Here is a 15,936-nt window from a genome sequence, read left to right as displayed (position 1 = left end):
GACATCTCCAGCTCATCCCCTGTTTGGGTATCAGCCAGCATGTCAATGACTTAAATCAAGAAATAGGTTTCTAAGATCTACAGAGACACTAGCTGGAACACCTCAGCAAGCGAGAGTCCAAAAGTGGCAGGCTCAAACCCAGAACCTCAATCAATGGCTGATACCAAATGAGAGATTCCCCCCTGGGCACACAGAAGACTGGGCGACTTGGAAGGCACTGAACAGGCTGCGCTCTGGTACCACGAGATGCAGAGCCAACCTCAAGAAATGGGGCCACAAAGTGGAATCCACAACATGCGAGTGTGGAGAAGAGCAAACCACTGACCACCTGCTGCAATGCAACTTGAGCCCTGCCACATGCACAAGGGAGGACCTCCTTATAGCAGCACCAGAGGCACTCTAAGTGGCCAGATACTGGTCAAAGGACATTTAATCAACTACCAAACTTGCAAATTTTGTGTTTTGCCTGTTTGTTTGTTTGTTTGTTTGTTTGTTTGTTTGTTTGTTTGTTTTGTTCTGTTAGAAATGTAATATAATTGACTGGTTGCCCTGGCATGAGAAATAAAGAAAATAAATAAGCTCCAAAATATATGGAAAATAATTTGAAAAACCTTTGAGATGGCTAAGAGGGATTCAGGGATTCTGGGAGTAGCACTCCAAAGACTATCCCCTAGCATCTCTTTGAGCCAGCTAGCAGGACTTCTGGCCAGATAGTCCAAAAAGAAGAACCTTCCCTAAACTCAGAAGGATTATCAAGGAACCAGGACTTCCATCATAGAATCATAGAATCATAGAATCAAAGAGTTGGAAGAGACCTCATGGGCCATCCAGTCCAACCCCCTGCCAAGAAGCAGGAATATTGCATTCAAATCACCCCTGACAGATGGCCATCCAGCCTCTGTTTAAAAGCTTCCAAGGAAGGAGCCTCCACCACACTCCGAGGCAGAGAGTTCCACTGCTGAACGGCTCTCACAGTCAGGAAGTTCTTCCTCATGTTCACATGGAGAAAGGTGCCTTTTTGGACGGTCATTCCCAGCATCCCCCAGGCTTCTATCTTGGGAGAGGCAATCCAAAAACAAAGAACCTTCCTCAAACCCAGAAGGACTGCCAAGGAATCCCAGGTGCTGGAGGCTCTGTTTCAATGAAGGGGCTGGCCAAACCACCTCTGAGTCTTTGATAGGAACTTCATAGCTGTACCTGGACAGGTGACTTGCAAACAAAACACATGGAAATGCGGAAGGGTTGAGATCCTCTTTTGAATTCACCCATGAAAGACTTCCAAGGTGGGAGCAAACTGTGTTTTTAACACAAAGAGACAGCCAGTGTTGGATTATTCCTGGGCTTTGTTTTGTGCCTCCTCCTCCTCCTCCTGCTGATGTTTTCTGCTGAGATTGGCCTCCGGTTTCATGGAGCGTCAGCCCCAGAAGACTTGAGGTCCAATTAAGGGAAATAATGCTGAGTCGGTTTAGCACTGCTGACCCCGGCAGGCTGCTGAGTCATGGCTGGCAACGGCATCATCGGCTAATAGCTGCCGGGTTTAGGGAGCATCTCGCCGTCCCTTTGTGGCCTGGGGGGTTTCATAGCAGGGCACACTTACAATAGCGTGTTCTCTCGAACTAGTGCTAGGAGGCTTACTGCCTTGATATGGGACGTGGTGTACAGCGATCTCCACCATCTGCAATCCTAGTTCAGCCCTTTCCAAATGTATTGCTTTCTGTGCATTTAAACATGAGGCCATGAATTCTGTAGCACCGACTGAGCATCCCTTATTTGGGAATTCAAAATGTGAAATACTCCAAATCCAAAGATAATCTCATCTTTAGGGAGATATTGCTATAGAGAAATTGACACTCATAATTAAACACAAACAGACAGAGGTGTATTAAAGAATGAATTTATTTTATTTTTGTTTCAAAACAATTTCGCAATTTCAAAAGATCGCTCCTCACAACTCCAGAAAAGCCTGGCCAGCTATATCTCCCCTTCTTCATGAAATCCACCCTTAATAAATTGTATAGACTATATTTTTTGTTGTTCATTCGATCAGTCGTTTCCGACTCTGATAGAGTTACAAGCTGGGTAGATGCGGGGAATGCCGTGGATGTAGCGTACCTGGATTTCAGGAAGGCCTTCGACAAGGTCCCCCATGACCTTCTGGCAAGGAAACTAGTCCAATGTGGGCTAGGCAAAACTACGGTGAGGTGGATCTGTAATTGGTTAAGTGGACGAACACAGAGAGTGCTCACTAATGCTTCCTCTTCATCTTGGAAAGAAGTGACGAGTGGAGTGCCGCAGGGTTCCGTCCTGGGCCCGGTCCTGTTCAACATCTTCATTAATGACTTAGATGAAGGGCTAGAAGGCAGGATCATCAAGTTTGCAGACGACACCAAATTGGGAGGGAGAGCCAATACTCCAGAGGACAGGAGCAGGATTCAAAGGGATCTTGACAGATTAGAGAGATGATTGGCCAAAACTAACAAAATGAAGTTCAACAGGGACAAATGCAAGATACTCCACTTTGGCAGGAAAACCGAAATGCAAAGATACAGAATGGGGGACAACGATGCCTGGCTCGAGAGCAGTACGTGTGAAAAAGATCTTGGAGTCCTCGTGGACAACAAGTTAAACATGAGCCAACAATGTGATGTGGCGGCAAAAAAAGCCAATGGGATTTTGGCCTGCATCAATAGGAGCATAGTGTCTAGATCTAGGGAAGTCATGCTAACCCTCTATTCTGTTTTGGTTAGACCACACCTGGAATATTGTGTCCAGTTCTGGGCACCACAGTTCAAGAGAGATATTGACAAGCTGGAATGTGTCCAGAGGAGAGCGACTAAAATGATAAAAGGTCTGGAGAACAAGCCCTATGAGGAGCGGCTTAAAGATCTGGGCATGTTTAGCCTGAAGAAGAGAAGGCTGAGAGGGGATATGATAGCCATGTATAAATATGTGAGAGGAAGCCACAGGGAGGAGGAGGGAGCAAGCTTGTTTTCTGCTTCCCTGGAGACTAGGACGCGGAACAATGGCTTCAAACTACAAGAGAGAAGATTCCATCTGAACATGAGGAAGAACTTCCTGACTGTGAGAGCCATTCAGCAGTGGAACTCTCTGCCCTGGAGTGTGGTGGAGGCTCCTTCTTTGGAAGCTTTTAAACAGAGGATAGATGGCCATCTATCAGGGGTGATTTGTATCCAATATTCCTGCTTCTTGGCAGGGGGTTGGACTGGATGGCCCATGAGGTCTCTTCCAACTCTTTGATTCTATGATTCTATGATTCTATGATTCTTCATTACTTCATGGACCAGTCCACACCAGAGCTCCCTGTCGGCCGTCACCACCCCCAGCTCCTTTAAGGTCAATCCAGTCACTTCAAGGATGCCATCTATCCATCTTGCCCTTGGTCGGCCCCTCTTATTTTTTCCTTCCATTTTCCCCAGCATCATTGTCTTCTCTAAGCTTTCCTTTCTTCTCATGATGTGGCCAAAGTACTTCATCTTGGCTTCTACTATCCTTCCCTCCAATGAGCAGTTGGACATTATTTCTTGAAGTATGGACTGGTTGGATCTTCTCACGGTCCAAGGCACTCTCAGAACTCTCCTCCAGCACCACAGTTCAAAAGCATCTATCAGCCTTCCCTATGGTCCTTCTCTCACATTCTACACTCTCGAATTGTATGATTCTTGTTATGGGAAAGATGAGCTATAAATTAAAGAAGCAAAATCATTGTCAGACTGGCAGGACTGCAAGTTCCCTAAATCTCCTGATTAGAAGGGGATTTTACAAAAGGTCACTTCTCCCAAGCTCTGGCAAACATATCCTTGTGGCTCATGTCACACTTTGCACTATTTCTTTACCCAAACCTGAAAATTGATCTCCATGTTGGAAATTGAGAGGCATGAAACAGGTCCTTCTTTCAAGTAAAATCTTCAGAGACGTCAAACACTCAGAGTAATGTAATGCATTAACCGGACAATTTTGGGTAGCTGGCTCCTGAACCCAAGACCTCCCTTCCAACCCTGCTCCTTCTGTACTCAACAAAGTTAGGGACACAATTTGGAAGACGGAGCGATTAAATTCCCCCTGCCCTGCTGGGCTGTTGCCTTTCTGATTTCAATCTGCAACCGCGGTGCCAAGTGTCAGGCAATTTATGGGGCAGCTGTGGCAGATGGCGGCGCAATGGAAATAGAGGGGAACCTTTGCAATGGCCCACTATTGAATTCCTCAAGTGACTTCCCCTAAAGAAGGTGTGGAGGAAGTATGCATTGCAACCCCAAATTCACATTTCTTTCATTGTTTAAAACATTTATTCCCTGCCCTTCAGCTAAAAGTCTCCCAGAGCAGCTTACAAATTGTTCATCTGACAGATCCTCAGGCTTATAATGTAATAAGATGCAATGCACAAGGAAAAGGAGATGGCATTACAGGAGGAGGTTAGGTCCAGCAGACATTGGCTTCAGAGGCCAGGGCCATGGCTGTTGGAATATGGAGGTTGGGGCCCTCACTCGCCACAGGGATCAACACATAATGGAGTTGTGCTTGACCACGCTTCTCTCCCCCAGAGGCCAGAGCCAAGGGTGCTGGAACATGGAGGGAGGACCTCTCACCACCCACAGGGCCAATATCCATTGCTTTGGCCTCTGAAGGAGAGAACATCTGCCAAGGTAGCTCCATGGTGACTTAGTCCCAGCAGCTGATGAAAAATCCTCCTTCCCTATTCCACCTGCCATTACTTTGGCATTTCAGGTAGTTGGAGTATGGAGAGAGGCTCTCACCAGCTGCTGGGATCAAGAGGCAATGGAGTTGTATCTGGCTGCTCTTCTCCCCCCAGAGTAATGGCTGTTGCAGTGGATGGGGAGACACCTTTAAGCTGCTAGCTCTTTGTGGTTGCTCTTTGCTTCCTCAGATATTAGAACAACTGCTGTTGCATTGGAGGAAGGGACTGTTCCAAGTCGCTTTTATAAAGGCATGATGGAACTCTACCTGTCTGCTCTTCTTTCCCTCAGAGGCCAGAGCAATGGCAGGTAACACATGGAAGGGTGAGGGCTCTCACCATTCACCGTAACCAATGCTTCATGGAGTTGTGCTTGGCTGCTCCTTCCTTCTCCAGAGGCCACATGGTACACAGAATCATAGAATCATAGAGTTGGAAGAGACCTCATGGGCCATCCAGTCCAACCCCCTGCCAAGAATCAGGAAATTTGCATTCAAAGCACCCTTGACAGATGGCCATCCAGCCTCTGTTTGAAAGCTTCCAAAGAAGGAGCCTCTACCACACTCCAGGGCAGAGAGTTCTACTGCTGAACAGCTCTCAGTGTCAGGAAGTTCTTCCTCATGTTGAGATGGAATCTCCTTTCTAGAGTGGAGTCTCTCACCATCCGCTGGAACTGACAGAGTTGAGGCTGGCTGCTCCTTTTACCCCAGAGCATTGGCTGTTGCAATGGAAGGAGGGACTCTGTCAATCTCGTGGGACCAAAGGATGTTAGAGCTGTACCTGGCTGCTCTTTTCTCCCTCAGAAGAACCAAGGCCCAATGGAGTTTTGCCTGGCTTCTCTTCTCTTCTCCAGAGGCCAGAGCAATGGTGTGTGGAGTGGGGCTCTCACCAGCTACTGGGACCAGTGGAGATGTGTCCCTCCAAAGCAGTGGCTGTTGCAATGGAAGGAGGGACTCTGGCAAGCTGCTGAGACCAAAGCACAATAGAGCTCTACCTGGATGCTCTTTGCTCCCTCAGAGGCTGGAGCCTTGAAGGTTGGAACAAGGAGAGAGGACTTCTCACCAACTGTTGGGACCAAGGCATGAAGCTGAGCCTGACTGCCCTTTTCTCCTGCAGAGACCAAATAAATGGAATTCATAGGATGGAGGGAGGACCTCTCGCCAGTCATTGGGACCAAGGGACAAGGGTTTCAATGAAGGGAAGAACTCTCCTAAGTTGCTTGCGCTTTCTCTGTATTTGGCATCTCTTCTCTTTAGCCAAGGTATTGCAAAGCTACTTTTTGTTCCCTCGAAGCTCCATAGAAATGGTTGCTGGAACAGAGAGATGGAATGGAGAGAGGGACAAACTGCTGAAGTCAAAGCAGGACTGAACTTGACTGCTCTTCTTTCCCTCAGTGGTAGTTGGAAAAGAGAGATGGCCTACTGGGTTGTTGAAGGTTTCTCAGGCTGTATGGCCATGTTCTAGAAGCATTCTCTTCTAACATTTCACCTCCATCTATGGCAGGCATCCACAGAGGATTCCTGCCATAGATGCAGGCAAAACGTCAGGAGAGAATGCTTCTCGAACATGGCCATACAGCCCAAAAAACCTACAGCAACCCAGTGATTCCGGCCATAAAAGCCTTCAACAATACAGAGAGGGTTTAATTCCTTTTGTGGCCAAAAGCCAGCTTGGAGACCCCAAGCCCCAAGTTTTTGCTTCAAAAATTAGTCTGATTTTCAGTGATCCCCCTCCTCAAATAAAGGACCCCTTAATGTCCCCAAACATCCCACACGTTTAGCAGTTCACCTTGCCACTCTGCACAAAAAGCTGTCCGCAGTGGCTGCAAAGTACATCACTTCTTTTGTGCCAGGATGCCCTTCCGCATCCCACGCAATGGACAGAAATCAAATAAATGGGTGAATAAATAAAAGCCAAGGTGTGAGAGATAACAGCACCAACATTTTCACCGGTGAGCCCATTTTCAGCCGTGGAACTTCAATGATCCTATGCATTTGTTATCCAGTTACTGATGCAATGCACAAAATGTTGATGCCAAACAGAAATATCAGGAGATTTGGGATAAAAGTGATGACAAAATGGAAATGCCAGGAGATTTCAGGGAATGTCTGAAGAAACAGAGAAAGTAAACCTTCAAAGTGCCTTCAAACACCTGAGAGGGTCCCATTGGAGCATTTCCACCCATTGAACCATGGCTAATTTGGTCCTGTTAGGGGAGAGACTGGGAAGATGAGGAAGGGAAACCGAAGAGTGCTTCAAAAACTAACAAACGGATCTTTGGCGCTTTCTCTGCACCCGCCCGGATGCCCTTTTCGCGCAACCTGTGATTGTGCACCTGCTCCTTTAAAGTTAGCCTTAAGCAAAAGAAGAGAACAAGAGCAATCTGGTCTGCGGTGTGTGTTGCGGAGGGGCAAGTGTTGCCAAGGGAGCTTCCTCTTCGCCTTCCCCTTCCATTGTGGTGAGGAGGGAGGCATGCTCTCCAGCCATCGGATGAGTGGAAATAAATGAGCCCCCCGCAGCAGCTAATGCTGACCTGCCGGAAACGGCAGGGTCTGCTTAAATGAAGAATAATTAAAGAAATAAATTTCCTTCATGCCAGCTCCCCAAATTGTTTTGTTCAGCATTAAAGCGGTGGGCCTCGGCTGGTCCGGAAGGGTAAGCGGGGGGCACAGAAGGAGCTCGGCGGTGCAGCTGTACGGGGCTGGTACAGCGCATTGGAAAGGCATTGTCCCGCTCCAAACGGCCCCTCTGCTGGGTGCGGAGGTCACACCTTAAACAGGTTTGGCGGAACAAATTGCCCTTCGGTGCAAGAGACGGCACCTTTGGCAGGTGCATAGAAGAGCAATTGGATGAAGAATGTGCACAGACCAGGCTTGCAAAAGGCTGTCTAAATGGAGCTGGAGGAGAAAGCTGCAGGTGCGCATAGGGAGGCAAAGAATGTTAATTAATATAGCCAGCCCTCTCCATTTAGTGGGGGTTAGGGGCACAGGACCCCCACAAAAGTAATTTATATATATATATGGATAAAAAACACACTATCTTTCTAACGTAAGGGAACACCTCTCGAGGAATGTGTAGGTCTCCCAATGCAGTTCTGTAGTCAAATGTCTGATGAATGCTCATCATAGAATTCTGCTGGAGAACTTAGAAATTCCTAAAGAGGTGTTTTCCATAGGAATCTTTAGATCCTCTAGCACAGGTATGGGCAAGCTTTGGCCCTCCCGGTGTTTTGGACCGGCTGTTAGGAATTGTGGGAGTTGACGTCCAAAACACCAGGAGAGCTGAATCATACAATCATAGAATCAAAGAGTTGGAAGAGACCTCATGGGCCATCCAGTCCAACCTCCTGCCAAGAAGCAGGAATATTGCATTCATATCACCCCTGACAGATGGCCATCCAGCCTCTGTTTAAAAGCTTCCAAAGAAGGAGCCTCCACCACACTCCGGGGCAGAGAGTTCCACTGCTGAATGGCTCTCACAGTCAGGAAGTTCTTCCTCATGTTCAGATGGAATCTCCTTTCTTGTATTTTGAAGCCATTGTTCCATTGCATCCTAGTCTCCAGGGAAGCAGAAAACAAGCTTGCTCCCTCCTCCCTGTGGCTTCCTCTCACATATTCATACATGGCTATCATATCTCCTCTCAGCCTTCTCTTCTTCAGGCTAAACATGCCCAGCTCCTTAAGCCGCTCCTCATAGGGCTTGTTCTCCAGACCCTTGATCATTTTAGTCGCCCTCCTCTGGACACATTCCAGCTTGTCAATATCTATCTTGAATTGTGGTGACCAGAATTGGACACAATATTCCAGGTGTGGTCTAACCAAGGCGGAATAGAGGGGTAGCATGACTTCCCTAGATCTAGACACTATGCTCCTCTTGATGCAGGCCAAAATCCCATTGGCTTTTTTTGCCGCCACATCACATTGTTGCTCATGTTTAACTTGTTGTCCACGAGGACTCCAAGATCTTTTTCACACGTACTGCTCTCGAGCTAGGCATCATCGTCCCCCATTCTGTATTTTTGCATTTCATTTTTTCTACCAAAGTGGAGTATCTTGCATTTGTCCCCGTTGAACTTCATTTTGTTAGTCTTGGCCAATCATCTCTCTAAACTGTCAAGATCATTTTGAATTCTGCTCCTGTCCTCTGGAGTCTTGTCTCTCCCTCCCAATTTGGTGTCGTCTGCAAACTTGATGATCCTGCCTTCTATCCCTTCATCTAAGTCATTAATAAAGATATTGAACAGGACCGGGCCCAGGACCAAACCCTGTGGCACTCCACTTGTCACTCCACACCTGCTTTAGCATAACTTCCAGCAAAAGTTGATCAAATAATCACATTACAGGAAGTAGGGATTCTTATTAATCAAATCCATAAATAATCAGAAACACAAAAGTCGAACTTGTAAATTTACAGAGTCTTATCCTTTTCCTGTGTAGAGACACCATTGAAAAACTGATGACCACCACGAGTCCTGTTTGTGGGACCACCTGACCAGGGACCACTTTGGCCACAGGGACCACCACTCTCCAACATTAGTACCAAAAGGGTTATGAATCAGTTTTTGGTCAACTTTAGATTTGGTTTGGTTATTTGGGGAGCTGATTCAGAAAATTGCCCTGGATAGACCACATTAGTTCTCGTTTCTGATACAGAAAAATGCCATCTAGTAGTCGCCATTTGGTCGCCCACAGACAACCATATTTAATAAGCCTTGGCACTATAAGGGAGTTTTGCAAGACCAGTCGCTCTCATTTCAACGGTCTCATTGCTACTGGTCAAAGGACATTTAATCAATGACCAAGCTTGCAAACTTTGTGTTTTGTTTGTTTGTTTGTTAAAAAATGCAATGCAACTGTTTGGTTTGCTCCTGACACGATAAATAAATTTAAAAAATTGCAATGATGTAGTAACGGTGAGGCTGCAGACCATATTTTAGCTCATTCAGACCATTGGTGGTCCATGGACCACAGGTTGGGAACCTTTATTTATTTCTTTATTTCTTTATTAGACTTGTATACCGCTACTCCCAATTTGGCTCGGAGCAGTTTACAGCAGTAGATTAAAACAATACAATTAACTTTAAAATACAATAAAAATAAGAACAGACATAGTCCCGAGTTATTCATCCATCGAAAGCTCGTCGGAAGAGAAAGGTTTTACAGGCTTTCCGAAAAGCAAGTAGCTCTCAGATGGTTCGGGTTTCAACTGGCAAGGCATTCCATAAATAAGGGGCCACAATTGAGAAGGCTCTCTGCCTAGTAGAGGACAGATGATAAGTCCGGATATTGGGGACTTCAAGCAAATTTTGGTCTTCGGACCGAAGTAATATCTGGGGTTGGTAGGGGGATAAGCGGGCCCTCAGGTACGCCGGCCCCAGACCATATAAGGCCTTAAAGGTTAGTACCAGCACCTTGAAAGTAATCTGGTACTCAATCGGAAGCCAGTGCAGCTGTTGTAGAATTGGGGTGATACAACACCTGGCCGGCACCCCGGCGAGAAGACGGGCCGCCACATTTTGCACCAGCTTCAGTTTCCGGATCACTGACAAAGGAAGGCCAATGTAGAGGGCATTACAGTAGTCAAGCCTTGAGATGACCGTTGCCTGGATCACCGTAGCCAGGTCATTCCTTCCTTCCTTCCTTACTTACTTAGGCGATCCCTCGTTGTCCGAGTAGGATTGTCTTCCAAGATTGGAGTTCTGGCGGTGGGTCCATAGGTGACTGTAGAGCCCTATTCTTGATCTGCATCTTCTCCTGCAGTGAAGGCATTGGTTTTCAAGTGGAAGGCGGTCCTGGTCGGGGTTGGCTTGATGCGCCTTCCTCTTGGCACATTACTCCCTTTCGCCCTCCATTCGGATCTCCAGCTGGAGTGCTCAAGGGCCAGGGCTTCCCAGTTCTCGGTGTCTATGCCAGAGTTTTTAAGGTTAGCTTTGAGCCCATCTTTAAATCTCTTTTCCTGCCCAACAACATTCCATTTTCCATTCTTGAGTTCGGAGTAGAGCAACTGCTTTGGGAGATGGTGGTCGGGCATCCGGACCACGTGGCCGGTCCAGCAGAGTTGATGGCGGAGGAGCATCGCTTCAATGCTGGTGGTCTTTGCTTCTTCCAGCACACTGACCTTTGTCCACCTGTCTTCCCAAGAAATTTGTAGGATTTTTCAGAGGCTACGCTGATGGAATCGTTCCAGGAGTTGCATGTGACGTCTTTAGACAGTCCACGTTTTGCGGGCATAAAGCAGGGTTGGGAGGACAATAGCTTTATAGACAAGTACCTTGGTATCCCTACGGATGTCCCAGTCCTCAAACACTCTCTGCTTCATTTGTAAAAATGCTGCACTCGCAGAGCTCAGGCAGTGTTGTATTTCAGTGTCAATGTTGACTTTTGTGGAGAGGTGGCTGCCAAGGGAGCGGAAATGGTCAACATTTTCTAATGTTACACCATTAAGCTGTATTTCTGGCACTGCTCTATATGGTTAGTGATTCACTTGATGTATGGCAAGAACACCTTCCCTCTTTGTGGCTCTTTATCCTTGTGGCTTGTTTTTGGTCTTGCTTGTGCATTATTAAATTGCAGACAGACAGAGAGCCTGATCTGCCAAAGGTTTTGCGTCTGGACTGTTGGAAGGCCCAGAGAGACCAAGGAGGTCCATGCAGCAGACTGAAAGTGTCCCAAGCTAGATGTCATTGCCTCCCATGCCCCCCCCCCCCCAAACTCTCACTTCAAGAGGGTCATTCAGCCAAAAGCAACAGCTTGCCTTAACCAATCTGGAGTGCAGAATCATATGTGATTCAAGCAGAGGTAAATAATTAGATTGGTTTTTTTCCTACAAAAATGAAAGCCCTGCTATGAAGCTGTTTGGCTTCCAGCTATTGATCTATCTATCGGTTTCTATTTCATTAGCTAAAAAATCTAGCCGTTCATTTTTCTAAACCAGGTGGTAGGGAGGAATGACTATAATTCTCTTCATTTCTCAATGTGTAGAAGCTGAAGAGGTGTTCTTGGCCATGCAGGGAAAGGACAGCTTTAATTCTTGTATTTGCAGCATGGTGTTCTCCTCTAGTTAGGAAGCTTCAAGCCCTGCTCTTGTTCCTGGAAGTCCCCGAGCTCCCAACAGATTCTGTGATTTAAGAAAGTGTATTGATTGTTTCGGCCTGAGTCCTAGTACAAGTTGGGACAAAACCAACAAAATGAACTACAATACGGATAAATGCACTACATAGTCAATGCAAAAAGGTGTTGTCAAGGGTTTTCACAATCACTGGGTTGCTGTGAGTTTTCCAGGCTGCATGTCCATGTTCCACAAGTATTCTCTCCTGACATTTCACCTACATCTATGGCAGGTAGCCTCAGAGGTTGAGGGGTATGTTGGAAACTAAGCAAGTGAGGTTTATGTATCTGTGGAATGATGTCCAGGGTGGGAGAAAGCACTCTTGTCTGCTTGAGGTAGGTGTGGATGTTGCAATTGGCCACCTTGATTAGCATTGAATGGCCTTGTAGCTTCAAAGCCTGGCTGCTTCCTGCCTGGGGGAATCCTTTGTTGGGAGGTGTCAGCTAGCCCTGATTGGTTCTTGTCTCAAATTCCCTTGTTGGGTTGTTGTAGGTTTTCCCGGGCTATATGGCCATGTTCTAGAGGCATTTTCTCCTGCCGTTTTGCCTGAATCTATGGCAAGCATCCTCAGAGGTAGTGAGGTCTGTTGGAAGTAGGAAAATGGATTTATATATCAGTGGAATGACCAGGGTGGGACAAAGGACTTATGTCTGCTGGAGCTAGGTGTGAATGTTTCAACTGACCACCTTGATTAGTATTTAATGGCTTGGAAGTGCCTGGGGGGGGGGGGGATCTTTTGTTGAGAGTGATTTGATGTGCCTGATTGTTTACTCTCTGCTGTTTTGCTGTTGTAATTTTTTAGTTTTTTTAAATACTGGTAGCCAGATTTTGTTCATTTTCATGGTTTCCTCTTTCCTGTTGAAATTGTCCACTTGCTTGTGGATTTCATTGGCTTCTTTGTGTAGTTTGACATGATGGTTGTGAGATTGATCCAATATTTCTGTGTTCTCCAATAATATGCTGTGTACAGGTTGGTTCATCAGGTGCTCTACTATGGCTGACTTTTCTGATTGAAGTAGTCTGCAGTGCCTTCCATGTTCCTTGATTCGTGCTTGGGCAATCCTGCCTCATTTGGTGGTCTCTCTGTAATCTGTCCACAGCTGCATGGTATACGGTAGACTCCTGCAGAGGTGAGAGGATCCCTCTTGTCCTTTGCTGAACGGAGCATTTGTTGGATTTTCTTGGTGGGTCTGTAGATGGTTTGTATGTTGTGTTTCCTCATCAGCTTCCCTATGCGGTCAGTGGTTCCCTTGATGTATGGCAAGAACACTTTCCCTCTGGGTGGATCTTTGTCTTGACTCTCGTGGCTTGTTCTTGGTCTTGCAGCTCTTCTGATGTCTGAGGTAGAGTCTTCATTGGCTTGTAGAGCCCAGTTTAGGTGGTTCAGTTAATCTTGGAGGAGGTGGGGTACTAGGAGTCTTAGTAAACTACATGTTGAATGTGAATCAATAGTGATGCAGCAGCTTAAAAAGCCAGTGCAGCTCCAGGCTGCATCAATAGTATAGTGTCTAGATTGAGGGAAGTTTGGAAGGGTCTGGATTGTATCTTCCTATTTGGCATAAGGGGGTTGGACTGGATGACCCGTGGGGTCTCTTTCAAGACTGGGATTCTATGCTTTTTAGCTTGATCCTTCCAGATGTTTTGCAGTGACTGCTTTCTTTTTTGCTCCGTGGCTGGGTTCGGTTGATGCCTCTGATGGACGGCCTTTTGGGACGCCACCGCACTGACGCTTTATTTGCACATGGAACAGATGGCGCAGTGGCGTCACCAGTGGGCCATATGACAAGCCAGGCGAAGGGAGCGCTCATTGACACGCTATCAAATTCCACTCATTCACACAGGAACATGCACAAGTTGGCAGGTGAGCGACGTAATGACGCTTTCCCCACCTGGATCCCTCCGGCATCCATTTCAGCCTTATATATAGGAAAGGAACACTCCTATGGAACCCTCTTTTGTCAAGAAAGGAGCCCATTGTAGGCATTTCAGGTGCTTCCGCCAGGCCTTATCTCAGGTTTAATCACTTTTTAACTTTTATGAGCTGTTAATTTTTAACCTGAATAAGGCACTTCAAGTTCCAAATTGGGAGAAAGTTGGAAATAATAATCACCAGTATCATCACCATCATCTTCATCATACTCAGTAGCAGAGTAGCAAAGCGCAAGGGCAGATGTCTTCACTGTGTCTGGTTGTGATCCCAGGTTGTGCCAGTCATCTTTCATATGATATTGTTTCTAGCGCCCACTTTTTGCTTGATATTCAGACAGTGCTTCTTGTAGGTCAGAGCATGGTCTGGGGTAACTCCCAGGTATTTGGGTGCGCTGCAATGCTCCAGTGGGATTCCTTCCCAGGTAATCCTCAGAACTCGGGATGCTTGTCTGTTTTTAAGGTGAAAAGCACATGTCTGTGTTTTAGATGGATTAGGAGCATGCCCAGTGTGGAACACATCTCACCATGCTAAAACAGTAGATGTGGCTCTTAATGAGACATGCCACATTATCACGGGGTGCCTGCACCCTACACCACTGGAGAAATTACACTGTTTAGCCAGCATTGCACCACCTGACATACGCTGGGAAGTAGCAGCCAATAGTGAAAGGACCAAGGCAGTGACATCTCCAGCTCATCCCCTGTTTGGGTATCAGCCAGCACGTCAACGCCTTAAATCAAGAAATAGTTTTTTAAGATATACAGAGACACTTGCTGGAACACCTCAGCAAGCGAGAGTCCAAAAGTGGCAGGCTCAAACCCAGAACCTCAAGCCATGGCTGATACCAAATGAGAGATCCCCCCCTGGGCACACAGAAGACTGGGCGACTTGGAAGGCGCTGAACAGGCTGAGCTCTGGCACCACGAGATGCAGAACCAACCTTAGGAAATGGGGCCACAAAGTGGAATCCACGACATGCGAGTGTGGAGAAGAGCAAACCACTGACCACCTGCTGCGATGCAGCCTGAGCCCTGCCACATGCACCATGGAGGACCTTCTTGCGGCAACACCAGAGGCACTCCAAGTGGCCAATTACTGGTCAAAGGACATTTAATCAACTATCAAGCTTGCAAACTTTGAATTTTGTTTGTTTGTTAAAAAATGCAACGCAACTGTTTGGTCTGACACGATAAATAAATACTGTATATGTCTCCAAACGTTGCTTCTTTTCTCTTTGTGGTTTTGACCAAGTTCTGGTGTTTTGCTTCTTTCACCCCTATAGTTGGGATATAAACTCCCTAAATTATTAAGTCACAGAACAATACTTTTGCTGTATCTTGAGTGTTATCATTCTGGAGGGCTTTTGCCAAACTCGACGCCAAGGAGAGGGCTAGGCGGTGTGTTTCCATGATGCGAGTCTCATTTATTTTGCTTCCCAGCCAGGCGTGTGACAGTTCCTTCCTTTAACTTGTTTGCTTGCTTTGAGCGGGAAGCATCCTCATTGTCACCAGCCCCTCCTCACCTGCTGGGAAAGAGCTTATTTACCTTTGTGAACCTAACACAGTGCATTCCCTGTATATTAAATCTATTGGAGACGAACTTGCAAATTCCACCTCGGAATGAGTTTCTGATTAGCATCTTATATGCTTCTCTTTTCTCTTCTTGAACAGGGAGGCCGGATTCTGCAAACAGCCCCTTCGGCTTCTCTTCGCCCAGCTGCCCAAGCCGGTCCACCCCAAGCCGCTACATTGCAAGGTGGGTTTTCCTCCCAAAAGGCACTGCAAAAGGAGTGGACCAGCCAAGTTCCTAAAACTCCCTCATTGTTTTCCATAAGTTTTGCAGCCTTGTGGAATGACCAATATGTGGGGTTTGGAGTTCTCAAGGCACAGTTGTCCCTATACTTTTGCAGGTTTCACACTTGTGGTTTAGCGTATTCATAACTCCCCTGCCTCCTGGTGTTGGGTCTGCTGTGTGAACATTCTCAAAAGTTGAGAAAGTTCTCGAGAACTTTCACATAGCAACTGCTTCTCCACAAGGCAAGTGAGGAGGCTGTTCTGGAGACAGGTATGTCTCATGATTGTTTTGCCCGGGCAAAACAAAGACTCAGGCATTCAGGTGAGAGGAGGAGCCAGGCAAGCAGGCCACTCCACTGTTGGAGCTCAGCCCGCGATTGTGTTTCAGGATCAGG

The 15,936-nt window shown here is 46.7% G+C and overlaps 1 protein-coding gene across 1 annotated transcript in view; it reads left to right on the top strand.

Moving 5' to 3' along the window:
- ZC3H3 (zinc finger CCCH-type containing 3) overlaps positions 1-15,936 on the top strand; it is a 225,226-nt gene that overhangs the window by 110,665 nt on the left and 98,625 nt on the right. The window contains exon 4 of the mRNA XM_067467003.1: positions 15,419-15,503. Coding sequence (XP_067323104.1) covers positions 15,419-15,503 — 85 coding nt within the window. The remainder of the gene's footprint in view (positions 1-15,418; positions 15,504-15,936) is intronic.

This window comes from Anolis sagrei, chromosome 4 (assembly GCF_037176765.1).
Source record: "Anolis sagrei isolate rAnoSag1 chromosome 4, rAnoSag1.mat, whole genome shotgun sequence".
NCBI classification, from domain to species: domain Eukaryota; kingdom Metazoa; phylum Chordata; class Lepidosauria; order Squamata; family Dactyloidae; genus Anolis; species Anolis sagrei.
This window is presented reverse-complemented; position numbering and strand designations above follow the sequence as displayed.